Source organism: Scyliorhinus torazame, chromosome 2 (assembly GCF_047496885.1).
Source record: "Scyliorhinus torazame isolate Kashiwa2021f chromosome 2, sScyTor2.1, whole genome shotgun sequence".
NCBI classification, from domain to species: Eukaryota; Metazoa; Chordata; class Chondrichthyes; order Carcharhiniformes; family Scyliorhinidae; genus Scyliorhinus; species Scyliorhinus torazame.
In genome coordinates, this window is record NC_092708.1 from 39,921,005 (window position 1) to 39,943,684 (window position 22,680).

Consider the following 22,680-nt stretch of genomic DNA (forward strand, 5'->3'; position numbering starts at 1 on the left):
CATTTCTACCTGTATTTTTCAGGAAAATGGATAGGATTTATGGAAGCACTTCAATTCAGTTTGGACCAGTTTATAGGCCATGGGCCTGAGTCAAGTATTATGCGATGAGGGCCTATTGTACACATCAGCTAACAGCAGTGGTCTGTATTTGTCTGTATGTTGAAGCAAAATAGCATACGCTGAATATTATTTGGCAACAGTGTACCGATCAACAGTGAAATATGCAGTTTACTATATACTATCTGCCTTACATAAAGTTACCTACTCTGATTGGATGTATTCCAGGAGGTTTATCACATGATCTCCCACCTCCAGCCTCCCCACCATTGCTTCATGGTATGCCCATCCTCACACCATACACTCATCCCATACCAGTTGGGAAGTGAATAAATGCTTTGTTTCCCAACTGGATGACACTTGACTGTCAGTCAAACAGCCTTTGTCCCATCTCCAATATTTTTATAACTAATGAACAAGTGTGTTTCGAGAAGGTTTTTTAAAAAAAACTTTTGTTTTAATGCCCCTATTCAATTTCACATGGGTTACTCGGAGCGGTGTTCCAGTGCTTCATCTTTAATTCCTGAAGCCTCCTGAATAACTGTGACAGTCCGCCAACCTTAGCTTTACACCGTATTATGCAGTACATTTAGATAGTCGCACAATGAATTCACCTTATGAAGAATATAGTAGCAACATCAATTCCTGGTGAATCAAGTACAATATTTCAGGTTATATCCATCAACAGCACATTGGGCTGGGGTTCAGAATACTTGAAAGAGACTCTTGTCCATGAATAAAATATTGAAACCTTAATAACATATTACATAATAACATATGTATGAATATAGTGAGCATAAGAACATATTTAAATTAATATCCTATCAAAGGGTGGCAAAGTAGCAAAGGGTGGCACCGTGGTTAGCACTGCAGCCTCAATTCCGGTTCAATTCGGGCCTCGAGTGATTGTGTGGAATTTGCTAATTCTGATGTGTCTGCGTAGGTTTCCTCCGGTGCTCTGGTTTCCTCCCACTGTCAAAAGATGTGCAGGGTAGGTGGATTGGCCATGCTAAATTGCCCCTTAGGAGAGGTTGGGTTAAGGGGATAGGGTGGGGGTGTGGGCCTAGGTAGTGTGCTCTTCCAGAGGGTCCTCTTCCAGAGGATCGGTGCAGACTCGATGGGCTGAATGGCCTCCTTCCGCACTAAAGAGATTCTATGAATTTTGAATCACACAGGAAGAGGGATAAATTGCCCCTTCTATTTGAATTTTGTACAATATGCCAAGGTGCAAGTGGCTATTTCTGGTGTTAGCATAAAAATCCAAGTTCTGCTTCACTCATGGAGTTTGGAGTTCCCTCAGGAAATTACCTGTCAGCTCTTACAACAGACAGCCTATAAAATCACCATCACTGAGCTATACAAACAAGCAGTTTCAATATCGGGCTCTGTGAATTTTGTAAGGGCCACGAAGAATCCAGCACGAGTTTTAAGGATACAAAATAATAACGTTTATTTACTATAACAATATATATATATATATATATATAACAGTAGCAGTAACTTCCCTTGCTACCTTCTCCTTCCTGCTGGTTCCTGAACTGGCCAGCTTATTTATACTAGGAGTTTCTCCGCCCCCCTCATTGGGGAAGTTCATACTCCCATAGGATTGTGGGATAGTCATTAGTCCCCAGCCAATCGTAAGTAGGCAGGTTATAACAGTGAAGTTAACCAATCTTGGCCAAATGGAAAAATGAGTCCCATTTGTTGCACCAGAAGTCACCCTGCCAGAACGACATGTATGGTAGGCATCAGATTAATATTGGATCAGCCTGGCAGCATGGTGGCACAGTGGTTAACAAAGCTGCCTCACGCCGCTGTGGTCCCAGGTTCGATCCTGGCTCTGGGTCACTGTCCATGTGCAGTTTGCACATTCTCCCCGTGTTTGCGTGGGTTTTGCCCCCACAACCCAAAGATGTGCAGGGTAGTTTGATTGGCCGTGTTAAATTGTCCCTTAATTGGAAAAAACAAATTGGGCACTCTAAATTAAAAAAAAAAAATATTGGATCAGCCTTAGCTGTGATGTTCTGCGACACAGAATGCCTGCCGTGAGAATAATGCTTCATTGAAACTGAAAATTGATGGTTGGCTATGGGCCCAATATCTTGACCAGAGTCAAAGGTTCTTAAAAAAAAGCAGCAAGCAAAAGGAAAAATAAAACGTTGCCCCCATGTACACATGTCCTTTTACTGCTGATCCTGAGGCGAGTATTCTTTGCCTTATTGCAGACGATTGACTTCAAAGTTATATGTTTTCTGTGGAATGTACACCACATAAACAATTTATCTGGCATAACAGGTCTATGCTGGTATTTATGTTCGATATGAACCTCACCCTACTTCATCTCACCCTATCAACCTTTCTGCCTCATGTCCTCATCTACTTTTTCCCTAAGTGCACCTACGCAATTCACTTCAACCACTCCACGTGATAGCACATTCCACATTCTTATGATTCTCTAGATAAAGAAGCTACTTCTGAATTCTTGATTAGATTTAATCGGGACTATTAAGGTTACTGTACCTAACTGTAAGGTTATTCAATGGCAGAAGAATGTAAAGAGAGGAGTCTGGGGAAATAATCATGATTCTAAAACATTTAGTGCGGAATTGGTGTTCCAACACATTCAGATGATTCACCACAAGCTGGGAGATTGATGGAAAACCAGCCTCACTGATTTTCATCCTTGGACTTTCACCAGCCACCACTTCAAAGATTTCAGCTGGATTATCGGAGATCAGAGGCGGAACAAAGAACAAAGAACAAAAAACAAAGAAATGTACAGCACAGGAACAGGCCCTTCGGCCCTCCAAGCCCGTGCTGACCATGCTGCCCGACTAAACTACAATCTTCTACACTTCCTGGGTCCATATCCCTCTATTCCCATCCTATTCATGTATTTGTCAAGATGCCCCTTAAATGTCACTATCGTCCCTCCTTCCACCACCTCCGCCGGTAGCGAGTTCCAGGCACCCACTACCCTCTGCGTAAAAAACTTGCCTCGTACATCTACTCTAAACCTTGCCCCTCTCACCTTAAACCTATGCCCCCTAGTAATTGACCCCTCTACCCCGGGGAAAAGCCTCTGACTATCCACTCTGTCTATGCCCCTCATAATTTTGTAGACCTCTATCAGGTTGCCCCTCAACCTCCTTCGTTCCAGTGAGAACAAACCGAGTTTATTCAACCGCTCCTCATAGCTAATGCCCTCCATACCAGGCAACATTCTGGTAAATCTCTTCTGCACCCTCTCTAAAGCCTCCACATCCTTCTGGTAGTGTGGCGACCAGAATTGAACACTATACTCCAAGTGTGGCCTAACTAAGGTTCTATACAGCTGCAACATGACTTGGCAATTCTTATACTCAATGCCCCGGCCAATGAAGGCAAGCATGCCGTATGCCTTCTTGACTACCTTCTCCACCTGTGTTGCCCCTTTCAATGACCTGTGGATCTGTACTCCTAGATCTCTCTGACTTTCAATATTCTTGAGGGTTCTACCATTCACTGTATATTCCCTACCTGCATTACCTCACATTTGTCCGGATTAAACTCCATCTGCCATCTCTCCGCCCAAGTCTCCAAACAATCTAAATCCTGCTGTATCCTCTGACAGTCCTCATCGCTATCCGCAATTCCACCAACCTTTGTGTCGTCTGCAAACTTTATCAAAGTGCTGGTTTGGTCTCAACTGGAGTATTTTTGTCCAACTCTGGGCATCAGACTTTAGGGTGCGAAAGCATTGGAGAGGGTGCAGAAGAGATTTATAAGAATGGTTGCGGGGTAGATTGGAGAAACTTGGCCCGTTCTCCTTAGAAAAGAGACGGTTGAAAGGAGATTTGATGGAAGTGTTCAAAATCATGAGGGCTTTGTAGCGAGCAGGGAGGGAAAAGCTATTCCCATTGGTGGATAGGTCGAGAACCACTGAACACTATTTTAAAGTGAGCAGTCAAAGAATTAGAGGTAACATGAGGAAAAACATTTTTTTTACGTAGCAGTGTTCAAGATCAGGAATGCCTTGCCTGAAAGTGTGGTGGAGGCAGATTCAGTCATGGTTTTCAAAAAGGAATTGGAACGTTATTCTGGCCTTCAGGGAACAAGCAGGGAAGTGGAACTAGCTGTGTTGCATTCACAGTGAACCATCACAGAAAAGATGGACCAAATAGCCTTCTTCTGCGTTGCGATCATTTCATGATTCTATGATAGGTCTAAGGAGTGAACTTTTGGCATCAAAGATTTGTGGGTTCAATTCCCACCCCAGGACTTTTAAGCACTAAACCAAAACTGAGGGAGTGCAGCATTCCCATCCCCCCAACCCCATGGATGAGATGCCAAACTGAGGCCCTGTCTGCATCCCAGAAGACGCAAAGCTATTTGGTTGGTAGGGACATCTGGTTTTCAAACAGTTGTGTCAGATTGGCTTCAGCAATTTATTGAAGAGCAAGGGGGTTACCCCAGTGTCATGGCCAACATCTATCCCTCAAACATGATCACAAAATCAAATTACCTGGCCATGGGAACTTGCCACACACAAGCTGGCTTCTCTACATCCCAAAAGCAGCCAAAAGGAAGCATCATAGTTCCCTGGCAGTATAGAAAGTCAAGCATCCTGGACACCTTGCAGGGTCAGAAAGTATGTTGTGATTTGGCTTTGTGAGTACGACACAACTTTATACCGATACCAAAGGAAACAAAATAGGGCACTGTTAAACAACACATACCTCATCAATGCATGACACATTCAAACAATCAGGAGTTCAACTGAATGGGCAGGGACCTATTCAGGTGTGCTGCCAACTCAATATCACTCCATGGTCAGTGTAAATGGAGGCCGGCATGTACGTGCTTGATGCATGTACGGTGCTGTGCTTCGCAATCCAATCAATGACTTACATTCCTACACTGGCAGAGGGTGGACAGGACAGTTTTATTTTCTGTTAACATTAAAAGGCTTCAAATGTTTCCAGATGACCCAATAAATCATTCAATTTTGCTGGGAACAGGTGCTGTTGTGGGACTACCCGAACGTGATGAATTTTGGTTGGGGTGAATTGCACCTCAATCAAATATCACAATTGTGTTGCTACTGAACCAAAGAATAAATTGAATTGTTAATAATGGGGGAAGTTGAAATCCACTACGATTATTACCCTATTATCTTTATATTTCTCTGGAATTTGCCTACATATCTGCCCTTCTATCTCTCCCTGACTGTGTGGGGGCCTGTAGTACACTCCCAGCATTGTGATTGCCCCCTATTTGTTTCTAAGTTCTACCCATGTGGCCTCATTTGAGGACCTCCTAAGATATCACCTATCTTCACTGCAGTAATTGACTCCTTGATCAATATTGCAACACCACCTCCTCTTTTACACCCCCCGCCCACCCCACCCCTCTGTCTCGCCTGAAGATTCTATACCCTGGAATACTGAGATGCCAGCCCTACCCCTCCCTCAACCATGTCTCTGTAATAGTAATGATATCATATTCCCATGCATTAATCAACACCCTCAGCTCATCTGCCTTACTCGCAAGATGCCTGTATCCTTGTGCCTTAACTTGTTTATAATCACTTTGCCTTCCAAGCTGACTTGTTTTTCCTTCTACATTTGGTTGTGCATCACCCCCTATTCTACCCCCACTCCATATCCCATCCATCTGCCAAATTAAGTTAAACTCCTTCCAACAGCACTACCAAAAGGATGTTAGTCCCATTCTGGTCCAACCTGTACAGGTCCCACCTTCCCAGAAACAGACCCACTGATCCAGGAATCTAAAGCCTTCTCTCGTATACCATCTCTTCATCCACACACCTGCTCTATCCTCCTATTCCTATACTCACTGGCACGTAGCACTGGGAGTAATGCAGAGATTGCAACCTTTGAGGTCCTGCTTTTCAATCTGCTACCTAGCTCCCTAAATTGTTGTTGCACACCAGGCGGCACAGTAGTGCAGTGGTTAGCACTGCTGCCAGGGACCCAGGTTTGATTACGGCCTTGGGTGACTGTGTGGAGTTTGCATGTTTGCCCCATGTTTGCCTGGGTTTCCTCTGGATTCTCCAGTTTCCTCCCACAGTCCAGATTAGGCCTTGCTAAAATTGCCCCTTGGTGTCTAAAGATGTGCTGGTTAGGTGGGGTTATGAGGATAGGATGGGGGAGTGGGCCTAGGTAGGGTGGAGGGTCTTTTGGAGGGTCTGCGCAGACCGATGGGCCAACTGGCCTCCTTCTGGACTGTAGCGATTCTATGGACCTCATTTCTCCTTCTACCTATGTCATTGGTACGAATGTGAACCACAACCTCTGTCTGTTCGCCCTCCCCATCCAGAATGCCTTGCAGGCATTCAGTGACATCCCTGACCCTGGCACCAGGGAGGCAACACACCATCCTGGTGTCACACGTGTGGCTGCAGAAATGCCTGTCTGGACCTCTCACTATTGGGTCTCCTACCAATATTGCTTTTCCACTCTTGCTCCTCCACATAAACACAGGTCCCTCTACTCCTGTACCCCCTTTAGAATTGTACTCTTTATTTCATATTGTCTCTGAGCTCTTTCAACCAAAAGGCATCACTTCACATTTTTCTGCATTAAATATCATCTGCTGTTTGTCCACACACTCCACTAACCCATCTATGTCCGTTTGAAACAAAAACAGAAAGAATTGGTCAACCTCAGCAGGTCTGACAGTATCTGTGGAGAGAGAAGGGAGCTAACGTTTCGACTCTGGATGACATTGACAAAGAGTCATCCAGACGTCAGCTCCCTTCGCTCTCCACAGATGCTGTCAGACCTGCTGAGATTATCCAGTGTTTTCTGTTTTTGTTTCAGTTTCTACATTCGCAGTAATTTGCTTTTATGTCCTATTCAAGTTCTACACTATCCTCCTCACAGTTCGCAATACTTCCAGGTTTTGTATCATCCTCAAATTTTGAAATTGTGCCCTGTCCCCCCAGGTCTAGGCCATTAATATAAATATGAGGAAGAGCTGGGGTCCTAATACTGACCCCCATCCCCTGGAGGACTCCATTTATTAACTTCCCTCCACAGTCAGGAACACAACAGTTCACTCAGCCAATGTGGTCTCCATGCTGCTGCCGTCTCCTCTGTTCCAGCAGCTCGAAGTTTGCACACAATTCAGTTGTGCGGCACTTTATCAAATGCTTTTCGAGGTCCCCAAGCACCACACTGACCTCATCGAGCCTCTTTGTTGCTTTAAGAAACCCAAGAAAGTTAGTTAAACATGATTTGCACACCGCCCCCCACCACCACCACCACCACCACCACCACCACCCCACCCCCAAGCCGGTGCTGGCTTTTCTGAATCACCCACATTTGCCCGAGTGACTATTAATGTTTTCAGTTACTTCTATAGCAACTGCAGGTGACAACTTAAGGAGTAAATAGGGTAGCACAGTGGGTAGCACTGTTGCTTCACAGCACCGGGGTCCCTGGTTCGATTCCCGGTTTGGGTCACTGTCTGTGCGGAGTCTGCACGTTCTCCCCGCGTCTGCGTGGGTTTCCTCCGGGTGCTCCGGTTTCCTCCCACAGTCCAAAGATGTGCAGGTTAGGTGGATTGGACATTCTGAATTCTCCCTCTGTGTACCCGAACAGGCGCCGGAATGTGGCGACTGGGGGCGTTTCACAGTAACTTCATTGCAGTGTTTACTTGTGACAATAATAAAGATTATTATTATCATTACCGTTGATAAATTCAAACTATTTTATACCTGTCGCTCAGTCCTGCTGGTGAATAGTTCCAGCAGGAAAAACAATATCATTTCCAAGCGAAAGAATGCCCGATTGACCTCCCTTCCCCAAACTAGTTTAGAGGGAGAGTGGAGTCATCGCCCGCTGCCGTGTCTGTATATTTCCCAGCCCGGTGTACCGCAGGGGCAGACTCGCGTTTCCTCCTGGCCGCTCCCACACTTGTAAAGATGGGTGGCGCTGTATTGAGTGGACTGTGTCTTTCTACCTCGCAGGAATGAGCACTGGTCCCAAAGGCAAGAAAAATAAAAGCCTGCTCTAGTTATTTGGCAGTGCCCCCCCCCCCCCTCCCCCCGCCCTCCCCCAGACACACACACACACACAGTTTTTTTATAAACATTGTGGGGAAATTGAAAAGGATCTGAATTGTAAAAAGTTTGTTTTTAAAAAGCGATTTCATTCTGAAGTTACAGTCAAGCCCGCGAGCAGCGGTGGAAGTCAGCGAGCTGTAATTTTGAATGGGTGCTACCCAGATCGAGATGGGCCATATTCATTATCGCTGACAATCTGTCCACTGTTGGCACACATTTCAGGGGTTCCTTCGCCTGAGCACTTTGTCCGCCCTCATTAAGCGGCTCGTTTTTATTTGTAACACTGGCGTTCAGAGCTGCCCCCAGCCAATCGCCCCAAGAGGTTTACCTGAATAGGGAAACAGCCATGGCTGGATCGGGAATAATCTCCATGTCAGCCCACTCGTCCAGCGGTGCAGCCCTCCTGCCTGAACAGTGTCTCGATTCAGTGAATACGCTTTGGATTTAGTTCGATGCCCAGTTGCCTCTGTATAGACCGCTGCAAAGCGAGGGTCATGCCGGAGGCTCAGGCAACACTTTGTCAATTGGATAACAACACTTGACCTGGGCTGACCACCTACTGGTTCTGATCAATAGTAATGTTGCCCAAATTCAAAACTGGGCTCAATAACCTGGCTGACTTTTTAAACCCACACCGTCCCCGCGGCACAGCACAGAACCATTCAATTTATTCCTGAAAGATCACTGCACAGAATACTGCAACTGGACAGTAACCCGTCCGACCAACAGAATGCCTGCTCCAGACACTGCACAGATTTACACACAAGCTATTCTGTCACGTCGACAGAATTACAACCCATTTTTAATTCAAGTTACAAAGACAAAAGGCAGCAAAAGACTGGATCTGAGCAACAAAAAAAAACTGCCAAAGCTCTTGGAACCCCCCGCCCCCCGGTAATACATCACACATCTGGGGAATTCTGACTTCGCCAACACGTCCTGAAATCTGCCCAACACTCTCTCCACTCAATGTCACTTCGATTATGAGCGCTCAAATTGAAAGTAGCATCCGCAATCTTCAAAACGTCTTGGAGAACAGACAGAGAGAGAGAGAGAGAGAACACACACACAGAACAGACACATACACATATAGAACCTATACGGAACCTCTTCTGGTGAAGCTTTTAACCATATTCCCGCACATCGTCCGATCTTTAATCTCTCACTGTCAAGAGTTGCTGGGTGGGATTTCCCTCTTGTATGTTTTAATTCTGCAAATTATTTGTTCCCCCCAATGCTTTAAAAAAAAAATTAAAATCGACGACTGGTAAATCTCCCTCCTGCAACCCCCCCCCCCCCCCCCCCGCCCCCAGGTGAACAGGGTTTAATCTCGCCTATCTCTGCACCCAGCCAGTTAATAGGTGGAACTTTCCACGTGGTCCTCCCGGCTGTATAAAAAAGTTTGCAGCAATTGACACAATGTGGTGATCGCTGCTGGCAGGGGCCGTCCGGGAGAGCGGATCGTTAATGCTGCTTTAGAGAGAGAGACACAGAGCGAGAGAGAGAGAGAGAGAGAGAGACAGGGGAAGAGGACAGTTCACACTTTCCCTGCACTGTCTCAACACGGGATCCTGTGGACGAGCAAACACCAATGACCAACCCTGGATTACTGCTTTTAGAAGTCAACAGAACTGCTATTCTAGAGAGCCACATTTAAAAAAAAAGTCGGATCTTCCCACCCCAGCCTGACCACCCCCTCTCCTCCTCCTCATCTCCCCCTCCCACAAGCCCCCTCTACATAAATGCATAGAAACTGGATCATTGAGATGACTTGGAGGCTATCAGAACGATTATTATTTTTGGCTCTTCAAGGAAAACCCCGAAACGGCGCCTAGCTGCCGAGAGAAAAGTGCAATAAAGCAGTTAGTTGCATTGGAGTGTGGATGGTAATTTTGTTTGTGTGTCTGTGTATCCCAGCGGCCTTTTAGGTTTTTTTTACCCCCCCCCCCCTCCTCCTCCTACAGCCCCCCCCCCCACCCCAGGAAAAAGAAAGTTATTTAACGCAAGCAAGTGGATGAGACCTGGAAAAGATCTAAGAGTGGATTTCAGCTCCATCCATGCCCACTTTCTGATGTGATAATGCACATTGAGGATCATCCACAATACGGTGGCGGCCCCAGCACGGACATTGACCCAGGTTTAAGCCACATCTGAAGAGTGATTGCCTTTTTTTTTTATTGTTGTTTGTCTGTTTTGGAGTGAGGGGGTTGGTGGTGGTGGAGGGGGGGGGGGTGTTCTTCAGATGAACTATTTGGTTGGGGAGATGAGGCTGTTTGGAGCGAGCTGCTTGCTGGCGATGCTGGCGCTGTGTGCCGGCTACACTGCGGCCCCCGCAGCCGGAGCGTCGCCCCCCTCCACCCCGGGCTCCTGCACGGCTTGCGGGCTGGGCCAGCGAGAGGAGGCGAGCCCGGACGACTCGCTCTTCCTGGAAGCCGTCAAGAGGCACATCCTGGAGCGGCTGCAGATGCGGCGCAGGCCCAACATCACCCACCCGGTGCCCAAAGCCGCCCTGGTCACCGCTCTGAGGAAGCTGCACTCCGGCAGGATGGGGGCGGACGGCCGCCTGCAGATCCCCAACTTGGACGGGCATGCCACCCTCAACTCCAGGAATGAACTGCAGGAACAGAGCTCGGAGATCATCAGCTTCGCAGAGACAGGTCGGTAAACTTATTTTTTCTTCCCCCCCCCCCCCCAATATTCAACTTCAGAAATGAAACACAACCTTCCCTCACTTTAACAACGCCAGCAATCCTGGTGGGACAGGACAGGGCAAACAGTTCGGGCTCAGAGGCCAGCGACCCCCCTCGAAGTTAGGATTTGAATGAAGCACCGAAACAGAAAGTTTGGGTTGTCAAGGCTGCAATAATACAGTTCGCACCGGCTGCTAATATCCCCTTGCTCCATTCTGTGGAGCAGCCTGAATTATTCAAACTGTCACAGCTCAGCTAACTGCAACACCGCCTCACCGCCACCAGAGCTGCAATAGTCCCAGTTACGGTGGACATGTGATAGGACTGGGTTTGGGGACAGCACATCCCGGTGTTATTTTACTGACTGAGGAGCTTTCTCTCACTTTCAGTACGATTCCTGTCGCCGCAGTAAGTTTACTGGTGCTCGTTCGTCCTGGTCCTGCGGGGTCCCCGTGAACATTACCCTGGAATTGAAGCTGTTGCCACAAAAAGTGAAGTGCTGCAGATTCTCAACAAACAAACAAAAAGGTCCGAAGTAGAGCGAGTGCTGAAAGGTCAAAATAGGAGATCGGACGAAATTAAACAGGACTCCGGGTTTGCCGGCCAGTGACAAATTAATTGGTAGCTTGTGTATGTGTGTGTGATTGTAAGTATGTGTGTATACTTGTGCGTGCATGTATATGTATGTGTGTACGTGTGTGTTTGTATGTGCATATGTGTGTGTATGTGTGTGTTTGTATGTATGTGCACATGTGCGTGTATATATGTGTATGTGTGTGTGTGTGTAGATGTGTGTATGTGTGCATATATGTGTGTGCATGTGTGTGTATGAGTGTGTATATATGTATGTGCATATGTGTGTATGTATGTGTGTGTAATTGTGTGCATATGTTTGTGTGTATGTATGTGTGTATGTATGTGTATGTAGCTCTAATTTATAATCATCAGATGAGGAAAAGTGGTTTAATGTCATGTTCAACAGGTATTTGTAACACAAATAGCTGGCCAATACATCAAACACACCCGCGCTCCCTCGCCGCGGTGTATTGGAATGTGGGATCAAATCGGACGCACAAAATATGAGCAAAAGGTCGAACAGGGATTTGACCTGGCCTTAGGTCTCCTGGGTGTGTCTACTGTACATCGTGAGGTTAGGCGAAAAATAAAACCAGCCACCAAATTTGGACTGAAGGAGGTTTCTTGATGTTGGTTATGCGTTAGTGTGGTTCAGGTAAAGGTGTAGCAAGTTGGAAGAAGCCTCTTTGTTTAAAGCACCACAAGGGGGTGATAACGTCACCACCGCGTGGGAGAAAACTAACCCATTAAATCTATTATGGGGCAGCATCTAATAGAATAGGACATAAAGGATGACATATTCTCCTCGGATGCTCCGATTCCCCTGCATGTGTCTGATTTGAAGATAAACTTTTTGGTCGGGATTGAGCCTAAAATCGTTTCGCTGCCACGCTACAGTGTGGCAATTGGGATAACTTCACTTTCTAAATATTACCCATGATGTGGAGATGCCGGCGCTGGACTGGGATGAGCACAGTAAGAAGTTTTACAACACCAGGTTAAAGCCCAACAGGTTTGTTTCAAACACTAGCTTTCGGAGCACTGCTCCCACACACTTACACACACACCCTTCACCCCCCCCCCCCCCCACACACACATACCCTGCACACTCTCCTACACACACAGACTCACACACACCCCTTACACCCCCCCCCACGCACACATACACACACCCCTACCCCCCTACACACACATACACCCCCCCTACACCCCCCCTACACCCCCCCCCCACACACTTACACATACATCCTACACCCCCACACACATACCCTGCACACTCTCCTACACCCCCCACACACACACCACCTACAAACCCCCCCACATGCCCTGCACAATCTCCCACACAAACCACACATGTACCCTGCAAACTCTCCTAACCCCCCTCCCACACACACATACCCTGCACACTCTCCTACACACACACACACACCCTGCGCACACTCTTACAGCCCCCCACATACATATCCTACCTACTCTCCTACACTCCCCCCCTCACACACGTACCCTGCACACTCTCCTATGCCACCCACATGCACACCCTACATACCCCACACACCCTTCAACCCCCACCCTACACACGTACCCTACACACATACGCACAGACCTTACGCACATATACACCAACACACACTACACAAGCCCCTCCACACACCTCCACACACACTCTACATACATACCCTAAACACACACATAGCCCCCAAACATACACACACTACACCCCCACACATCCTACACACACACACCCGACGCACACACACACACAGCACAAACATCCCTATACACACACACACCCTGCACACACCCTAAACACACACACACACACACACCCCACACACATACACACACCCCTACACATACCTTACACACATCCTAAACACACCCCTACATGCATGCTACTCACACCCTACACACCACCACGCATACACCCTACACACACACAACCTACACACACACACACACCATACACACCCTTACACACACCTCCACACACACCCTACACACCTCCTACACACACACATATCCCCCACACATACACGCACCCTACATACAGACACACACTCCACACACACCCCTACACATGCACCCTACACACACACATGCACCCCTACACATACACCCTACACATGCACACCCCTACACATACCCAATACACCCCCCCAGATGCATGCTACATACACAACCTACACACACCACCACACATACACCCTACACCCCCCCCATACACACCCTACACATGCATATCTCTCCCCACACATACATAGATACCTTACATGCACACATAACCTACACACACCATACACACGCACCCTACACACACCCTACACACACATCTTTACATGCACCCTACACACACTAAACACATCCCTACATGCATGCCACACACACACCCTACACATACACACCCTACACACACCATACGCTCACAAACCCTCCCACACACACCCTGCACAGACATCCCTACACATACCCAACACCTCCCCTACATGCATGCTACACACACAACCTACACACACCACTACACATACACCCTACACACACACTACACACACCCACACACACCCGCTATACACACCCTACACACACACATCTCCCCACACACATACACAGACACCTTACATACACACACAACCTACACACCCTACACACACAATACACCCCCCCACACATACCATACACCCCCACATACCCTACACACACACCCTACACACACTTCCCACCCCCTCACACACACCCTACACACATCCTACAGACACATTTCCACACACACACACTGCTACACATACACACATACATCCCTACACATGCACACACCTACACACACTACACACACCTCTACACACAACCCCCTACACAGACACACACAAACCACTACACACACCCCTACATAAACACACACCTACACAAACACACACATACCCCTACACACACCTCTACACACACACACACATCCCTACACACACCCCTACATAAATACACACCTACACACACACACACCCCTACACACACACACACACCCCTACACACACCCCTACACACACACACAAACCCCTCCACACACAAACCCCTACACACACCTCTACATACACACACACACACACACACACACACACATTTACTGAGCATAGAGCTGAACTTTGAAAAACATACTGCTTCCCAGTCCGCCGTCAGTTCCACAATAGCGGCAGAAACATGGGATTTACGGCCTTGTAGAGTTTACAGCCGGGCTGAAGGGACGAGTATCTGAAAGTTGAACACGCTCCATACATGATGAAAGTTATACTCGGGCTTGGAAGCAAATTCTAGTTTTTTTAATCGTAGAGTCAACACAAAATCTAGAGAACTTTGAAGCCCCACCAAAATCTCTCTGTGCCTGAATGATGCTGGCATTCGGGATTGCCATGTCTGCTTAGAAAATCTGGGTGTTCAAATCTTAAATACAACGCTTCACGGATCTGTGAGTCTCCCCAATAAAGCAGAATGGAAATATTTAATTTTCATTGCAGCGGGATCTGTGCACACAGTACACCTGCCAATTTAGTCACATTCTACAATAATTCCGGCAGACTTGCCGTATTAAAAATAACTTTTAAAAAAAAAATCATAATTTCCGCACAATTGGATTCACTTGCGGTGGCGGCAGTTTCCCCACTGTTTGCCAGGGATTACAGTAAGAGTTTGAACGAGTCACTTGTCGAAGTGAAATTAAACCTTCCAAGCTCCTGGTCTGTAGTTGCGAGGGAGTTTTGTCACTTCACAAGAATGTGCCCCGGAGTCCCAGTGTAGAGGAATAAAGTTGTTCCCAGTTATAAATCTGGGGGAGGGGGGGGGGGGGAACCAAAATATTCTGCAACGGATCTGCGATTAACATGACGCTTTCCTGTATTGGATGAACTGCCCTCTGTCAATATCCCAGGAGTTTCTTTGACAAGGTGAATTGTGATTACTGAAACGAATGGCGTTCCAACATCAGGCTGGTTACTAATCCCCATCTTCCGATTCTACTGCAATGTGTAAAACACCCCCAAAGCCAATTTGTTTGAGAGACACCTCCACATCTTTTAGTGATTGCCTTTTAAAAAATCTAAATCGTTTATGTTTAGGTTTCAGGGAGTGTTTAGGTTTCAGGGAGTGATTTGGAGAGCTGTGTGTTTAGATCTTTAAAGTACAGGAAGAAGTCTTACAACACCAGGTTAAAGTCCAACAGGTTTGTTTCAAATAACTAGCTTTCGGAGCGCAGCTCAGATTCACCTGAGGAAGGAGCAGTGCTCCGAAAGCTAGTGATTTGAAACAAAACCTGTTGGACTTTAACCTGGAATTGTAAGACTTCTTACTGCGCTCACCCCAGTCCCAACGCCGGCATCTCCACATCATAGATCTTTAAACACAGCGGTGGCAGCTAAACAAAGTTAGAGTCTCCCCCTCTCTCTCTACTCCCTCTCTCTCTCTCTCCCCACCTTCTCGCTCCACCTCTCTCTTCCCCTCTCTCCCCGCTCTCTCTACCCCTCCCTCTCTCTCCCTCCACCTCTCTCTGTCCCCTCCCCCCTCTCTCTCTCCCCCTCCTCTCTCTCTCCCCCTCTCTCTCCACCTCCCCTTTCTCCTCCTCTCTCTCCCCTCTCTATCCTCCCCTCACTCCACCTCTCTCCTCCCTCTCTCTCTCCCCCCTCTCTCCCCCTCCTCTCTCTCCCCCCCTCTCTCCCCCTCCTCTCTTTCTCCTCCTCTCTCTCCCCCTCCCGTCTCTCTCCCCCCTTTCCTCCTCTCTCTCCTCCCCTCTCTCTCTCCCCTCTCTCTTTCCCTCCCCCTCTGTCTCTCCCTCTCACTATTGCTGAGATTAAACTGTGGCATTGCTGAGATTAACCTGTGGCATTGCTGAGATTAACCTGTGGCATTGCTGAGATTAACCTGTGGCATTGCAGAGATTAACCTGTGGCATTGCAGAGATTAACCTGTGGCATTGCAGTGATTAACCTGTGGCATTGCAGAGATTACCCTGTGGCATTGCTGAGATTAACCTGTGGCATTGCAGAGATTAACCTGTGGCATTGCAGAGATTAGCCTGTGGCATTGCAGAGATTAACCTGTGGCATTGCAGAGATTAATCTGTGGCATTGCAGAGATTACCCTGTGGCATTGCTGAGATTAATCTGTGGCATTGCAGAGATTAGCCTGTGGCATTGCAGAGATTAACCTGTGGCATTGCAGAGATTAACCTGTGGCATTGCAGAGATTAATTTGTGGCATTGCAGAGATTAACCTGTGGCATTGCAGAGATTAATCTGTGGCATTGCAGAGATTAACCTGTGGCATTGCTGAGATTAACCTGTGGCATTGCAGAGATCAATTTGTGGCATTGCAGAGATTGACCTGTGGCATTGCTGAGATTAACCTGTGGCATTGCAGAGATCAATTTGTGGCATTGCAAAGATTAACCTGTGGCATTGCAGAGATTAACCTGTGGCATTGCAGAGATCAATTTGTGGCATTGCAGAGATTAACCTCTGGCATTGCTGAAATTAACCTGTGGCATTGCAGAGATTAACCTGTGGCATTGCTGAGATTAACCTGTGGCATTGCAGAGATTAACCTGTGGCATTGCTGAGATTAACCTGTGGCATTGCAGAGATCAATTTGTGGCATTGCAGAGATTAACCTGTGGCATTGCTGAGATTAACCTGTGGCATTGCTGAGATTAACCTGTGGTATTGCAGAGATTAATTTGTGGCATTGCAGAGATTAACCTGTGACATTGCAGAGATCAATTTGTGGCATTGCAGAGATTAACCTGTGGCATTGCAGAGATTAACCTGTGGCATTGCTGAGATTAACCTGTGGCATTGCAGAGATTAACCTGTGGCATTGCTGAGATTAACTGTGGCATTGCAGAGATTAACCTGTGGCATTGCAGAGATTAACCGTGGCATTGCTGAGATTAACTGTGGCATTGCAGAGGTTAACCTGTGGCATTGCATAGATTAACCATGGCATTGCAGAGACTAACTGTGGCATTGCTGAGATTAACCTGTGGCATTGCAGAGATTATCCTGTGGCATTGCAGAGATTAACCGTGGCATTGCTGAGATTAACTGTGGCATTGCAGAGATTAACCTGTGGCATTGCAGAGATTAACCGTGGCATTGCAGAGATTAACCTGTGGCATTGCAGAGGTTAACCTGTGGCATTGCAGAGATTACCCGTGGCATTGCAGAGATTATCCTGTGGCATTGCAGAGATTATCCTGTGGCATTGCAGAGATTAACCGTGGCATTGCTGAGATTAACTGTGGCATTGCAGAGATTAAGCTGTGGCATTGCAGAGATTAACCGTGGCATTGCAGAGATTAACCTGTGGCATTGCAGTGATTAACCGTGGCATTGCAGAGATTAACCGTGGCATTGCAGAGATTAACCTGTGGCATTGCAGAGATTAACCGTGGCATTGAAGAGATTAACTGTGGCATTGCTGAGATTAACCTGTGGCATTGCTGAGATTAACCTGTGGCATTGCAGAGATTAACCGTGGCATTGCAGAGATTAACCGTGGCATTGCTGAGATTAACCTGTGGCATTGCAGAGATTAACCGTGGCATTGCAGAGATTAACCTGTGGCATTGCAGAGATTAACCGTGGCATTGCAGAGATTAACCTGTGGCATTGCAGAGATTAATCTGTGGCGTTGCTGAGATTAACCTGTGGCATTGCAGAGATTATCCTGTGGCATTGCAGAGATTAACTGTGGCATTGCAGAGATTAACCTGTGGCATTGCAGAGATTAACTGTGGCATTGCAGAGATTAACCTGTGGCATTGCGAGATTATCCTGTGGCATTGCAGAGATTAACCGTGGCATTGCTGAGATTAACCTGTGGCATTGCAGAGATTAACCGTGGCATTGCAGAGATTAACCTGTGGCATTGCAGAGATTAACCTGTGGCATTGCTGAGATTAACCTGTGGCATTGCTGAGATTAACTGTGGCATTGCAGAGATTAACCTGTGGCATTGCGAGATTATCCTGTGGCATTGCAGAGATTAACCGTGGCATTGCTGAGATTAACCTGTGGCATTGCAGAGATTAACCGTGGCATTGCAGTGATTAACCTGTGGCATTGCAGAGATTAACCTGTGGCATTGCTGAGATTAACCTGTCCTATTCTCTCTATGTAGATCCGCTGCCTTCATCCAATTCCCGCCTCTTCTTCCTGATTTCGAACGAGGGGAAGCAGAACCTGTTTGTGCAACAAGCCAACCTGTGGTTGTACCTGAAGCTGCTGCCGCCCGGGGCGGGAAAGGGCAGCCGGCGCCGGGTGACGGTGAGGATCTGGTACCGGGAGGCGGGCAGCGGCCCTGGGCAGTGGGCATGGCTGGAGAAGCGGGTGGAGCTGAAGAGGAGCAGCTGGCACACCTTCCCCATGACCCAGGCCATCCAGGCTCAATTCCAGCGGGGGGAGAGGAGGCACGACCTGGGAGTGGAGTGCCAGAGCTGCGGGGGGCTGGCCGTGGCCCCCGTGCTGGTGGACAGCTCGGACGAGTCCCATCGGCCCTTCCTGGTGGTGCAAGCCCGCGCCCTCGACGCCAAGCACCGCATCCGCAAACGGGGGCTGGAGTGCGACGGCAGGACCAGCCTGTGCTGCCGCCAGCAGTTTTACATCGACTTCCGACTCATTGGGTGGAACGACTGGATCATCGCCCCCACCGGCTACTACGGCAACTACTGCGAGGGCAGCTGCCCTGCCTACATGGCCGGGGCGCCAGGCTCGGCTTCGTCCTTCCACACCGCCGTGGTGAACCAGTATCGAATGAGGGGCATGAACCCCGGCACCATGAACTCCTGCTGCATCCCAACGAAGCTCAGCACCATGTCCATGCTCTACTTCGACGACGAGTACAACATTGTGAAGAGGGACGTGCCCAATATGATTGTGGAAGAGTGTGGCTGTGCATGAGGGCACTTTGCCTGTCTGTTTTCCAAAAAAACACACACACACACATGCACCCACCCAGTTGGACACTTTGGGGTGGTTTTGCTGCACATCTGAAGGACCCTGAATCGACCAAGTCGAAGACTTAATTTAACCGACCCCGTTTTGTCAATGGGTTTAACAATCAGCAAGGTGGGGTGGGGTGAAATCCTGTACACAGTGCCTCCCCAGCATCTAACACAGTGATTTTCATTATCCCCCCCCCCCCCACCCTCTCCCCTCTCGATGTGGATTCAATGCAAAGGCCGTTCGAGGGGTCCCCTGAACTGCGAATCTCAAAAGCACATCAGCAATATATTTAAATGGAGCGTTCCTCTCCAACACTGGCTTCGATGAGAAATTGAACACTTAATTATTTATACCGCAAAGACTTTTTCATTTTACACGGTGGTGAAGTTGTGTGTTTATATGGCTGGACCTTAAGGAGTCTGCTTTGTCTTTCAGGCTGGTTACACATATACATACACACCATACACCCACCCACCCACATACTAAACATACATACACACAAACACACACATCACACACACACATTCCCACACACACAAACACACACATCCCCACACACAAACACACACATCCCCACACACAAACACACACATCCCCACACACAAACACACATATCACACACACAATCACACACACGTATCACACACACAAACACACACATCCCCACACACAAACACACATATCACACAAACAAACACACACATATCACACAAACAAACACACACATCACACACAAACACACACATCACACACACAAACACACACATCACACACACAAACACACACATCACACACACAAACACACACACATATCACACACATAAACACACATCCCCACACACAAACACACACATCCCCACACACAAACACATATCACACACACAATCACACATCACACACACAAACACACACATCCCCACACACAAACACACATATCACACACACAAACACATACATGCCCACACACAAACACACATATCATACACACAAACTCATATCACACACACAAACACACACAAACATATATCACACACACAAACACACACACATGCCCACACACAAACACACATATCATACACACAAACACATATCACACACACAAACACACACAAATACATATCACACACATAAGCACACACATCACACACATCCCCACACACAAACACACATAACACACACACAAACACACATATCACACACACAAACACACACAATCACAGACATATCAAACACGCACATCCCCACACACAAACACACATATCACACACACAAACACACACATCACACACACACAAACACACACAATCACAGACATATCAAACACACATATATCACACACACAAACACACACATCATACACACACCACACACACCACATACTTACACACATACACACGCACACACACATATGCATACACACACCAAACATACATAAACACACATGCACACACACACCAAACATGCATACACACACATACACACACACACATGCACACATATACACACACATATATACATATATACACACATATACACACACACACATACATACATACACACACGTTTCTATTTGAATCCTGAACGGACGCTCTCCAGTGGCAATGGACAGCAGCGGGAAACTTGAGATTCTGATCTTTACTTTCCAGCGAATAAACTGCACCCCCACTCCCTCACCACCTCTCCTCCTCCACCTCTCCCCCTTACCTCTCCCCTTCACCCCCACCCTACCCCCTCATCACCCCCTCATCACCCACACCCTTCCCCCCCTCACCACCCCAACCCCCTCACCACCCCAAACAGCCCCCTCACCACCCCCCGTACCACCCACATCCTTCCCCGCCACCACTGCCACACCCTTACCAACCCCACTCCTCCCCTCACCACTCCTCCCCCTCACCACCTCCCCTCACCACTCTTCTCTTTCACCACCCCACCTCTCCCCCTCATCACCAGCCCCACCCTTCATTTTTGCCTCACCACCCTGTCACCCCACCCCTCCTTGTTCCCTCCCGCCCCCTCTCTCCACCCCCTCTCCCCCTCCCACTCATTCCCACCACCCCCTCACCCCACCCCCTCCTTCCTCCCTCTCCCCACCCCCTCACCACCCTGTCACCCCACCGCCTCCTTGTTCCCTCCCCGCCCCCTCTCTCCACCCCCTCTCCCCCTCCCACTCATTCCCACCACCCCCTCACCCCACTCCCTCCTCTTCCCCTCCCCCTCAACACTCTTCCCTTCCTCCCCCTCACCACTCCCCCACCACTCCCCCCTCCCCCTCCCCCTCACCACTCCTCCCCCTCACCACTCTGCCCCGCTCCCCCTCCTCCCACCTCACTACTTCTCCCCTCCCCCTCCTCCCTCCCCTTCCCCTTCATCACTCCACGCCCTCCTCCCTCTCCCCTCTCCTTCCCCCTCATCACTCCACCCCCTCCTCCCCCTCACCATCCCTCCCCCTCCTCTCCCTCTCCACTAGTCCCCTCTCCTCCTCCTCCCCGCTTCCGCCTCCTCACCCTCACCACTCCTCCCCCTCCTTCCCCCTCACCACTCCACACCCCCCTCACCCCTCCTCCCCTGCTCCCCCAAGCAATATCTGCCCACCGCGCGTCCCCACAACACAGACAGCTGGAGGCACACACACTGGGCTCTCTGTCCTTCACACCTCCCAAACGTGATTGTGCCTCGTCGAGGGAACGGGGCGGTCTGAATGGAAAGTTGGCAACGATTCCACGCGTCCCAATCGACTCCAAAATAGCCACTGGACCCATTTCAATGCAATGGTCCCTCCACACAGCCACCAGCACTCCTTTTGCCCCATTGCCCCTGTCTCCGCACACCATCCCTCTCGCCTTCCTTTATGCCAAGTCTACCTTCTCACACTGTGCTGTAACGTTGCCTTTTTTCCCTCCTTCCTTCACCTATCGTTTTCTTCCATTCCCTAATAATACATATATATATATATATGAATATATTATATATGAAAACTGTTTCAGAGAATAAAATGGGCCGAATGGACAATTGTATTAAGATGGTCCTTCAGTGATAGCACGGTTTAAAGTCACTCTATTGAATAGAAATGTGCATTGATGGTCATATTGCGCTAAGACCTTGGGGTCGTATAGCACTTAACCAGAACGTACCGAACACACATTAAGCACTTGCTGTGGACGCCTTGAACAAAAATCGAACAAGTACTTAAAGGGTGCATCGCCACCAATCTCCCAACCCCATTCGCTTCTGAAGAATAAGTGTGTGGTTGGGGAGCTATGCAATGTATACGACTGGCTGTAGACAGGTGAATTTGTCCGGA

General features: G+C 48.2%; 1 protein-coding gene across 1 annotated transcript; it reads left to right on the top strand.

Annotated features, from left to right (window-relative positions):
* The first annotated feature begins 10,364 nt into the window (after positions 1-10,364).
* Positions 10,365-21,378, top strand: LOC140387221 (inhibin beta B chain-like). Its single transcript, XM_072470202.1, has 2 exons — positions 10,365-10,785; positions 18,553-21,378. The coding sequence occupies exons 1-2, from the start codon at positions 10,371-10,373 to the stop codon at positions 19,329-19,331; spliced, it is 1,194 nt and encodes a 397-aa protein (XP_072326303.1). The 5' UTR covers positions 10,365-10,370; the 3' UTR covers positions 19,332-21,378.
* Positions 21,379-22,680: the final 1,302 nt, after the last annotated feature.

Excerpts from the sequence above, each read along its gene's own strand:
- LOC140387221 (XM_072470202.1), top strand. The coding sequence starts at position 10,371 with ATGAACTATTTGGTTGGGGAGATGAGGCTGTTTGGAGCGAGCTGCTTG. Across the intron at positions 10,786-18,552 it reads CATCAGCTTCGCAGAGACAG|ATCCGCTGCCTTCATCCAAT; the intron begins GTCGGTAAACTT and ends CTCTCTATGTAG.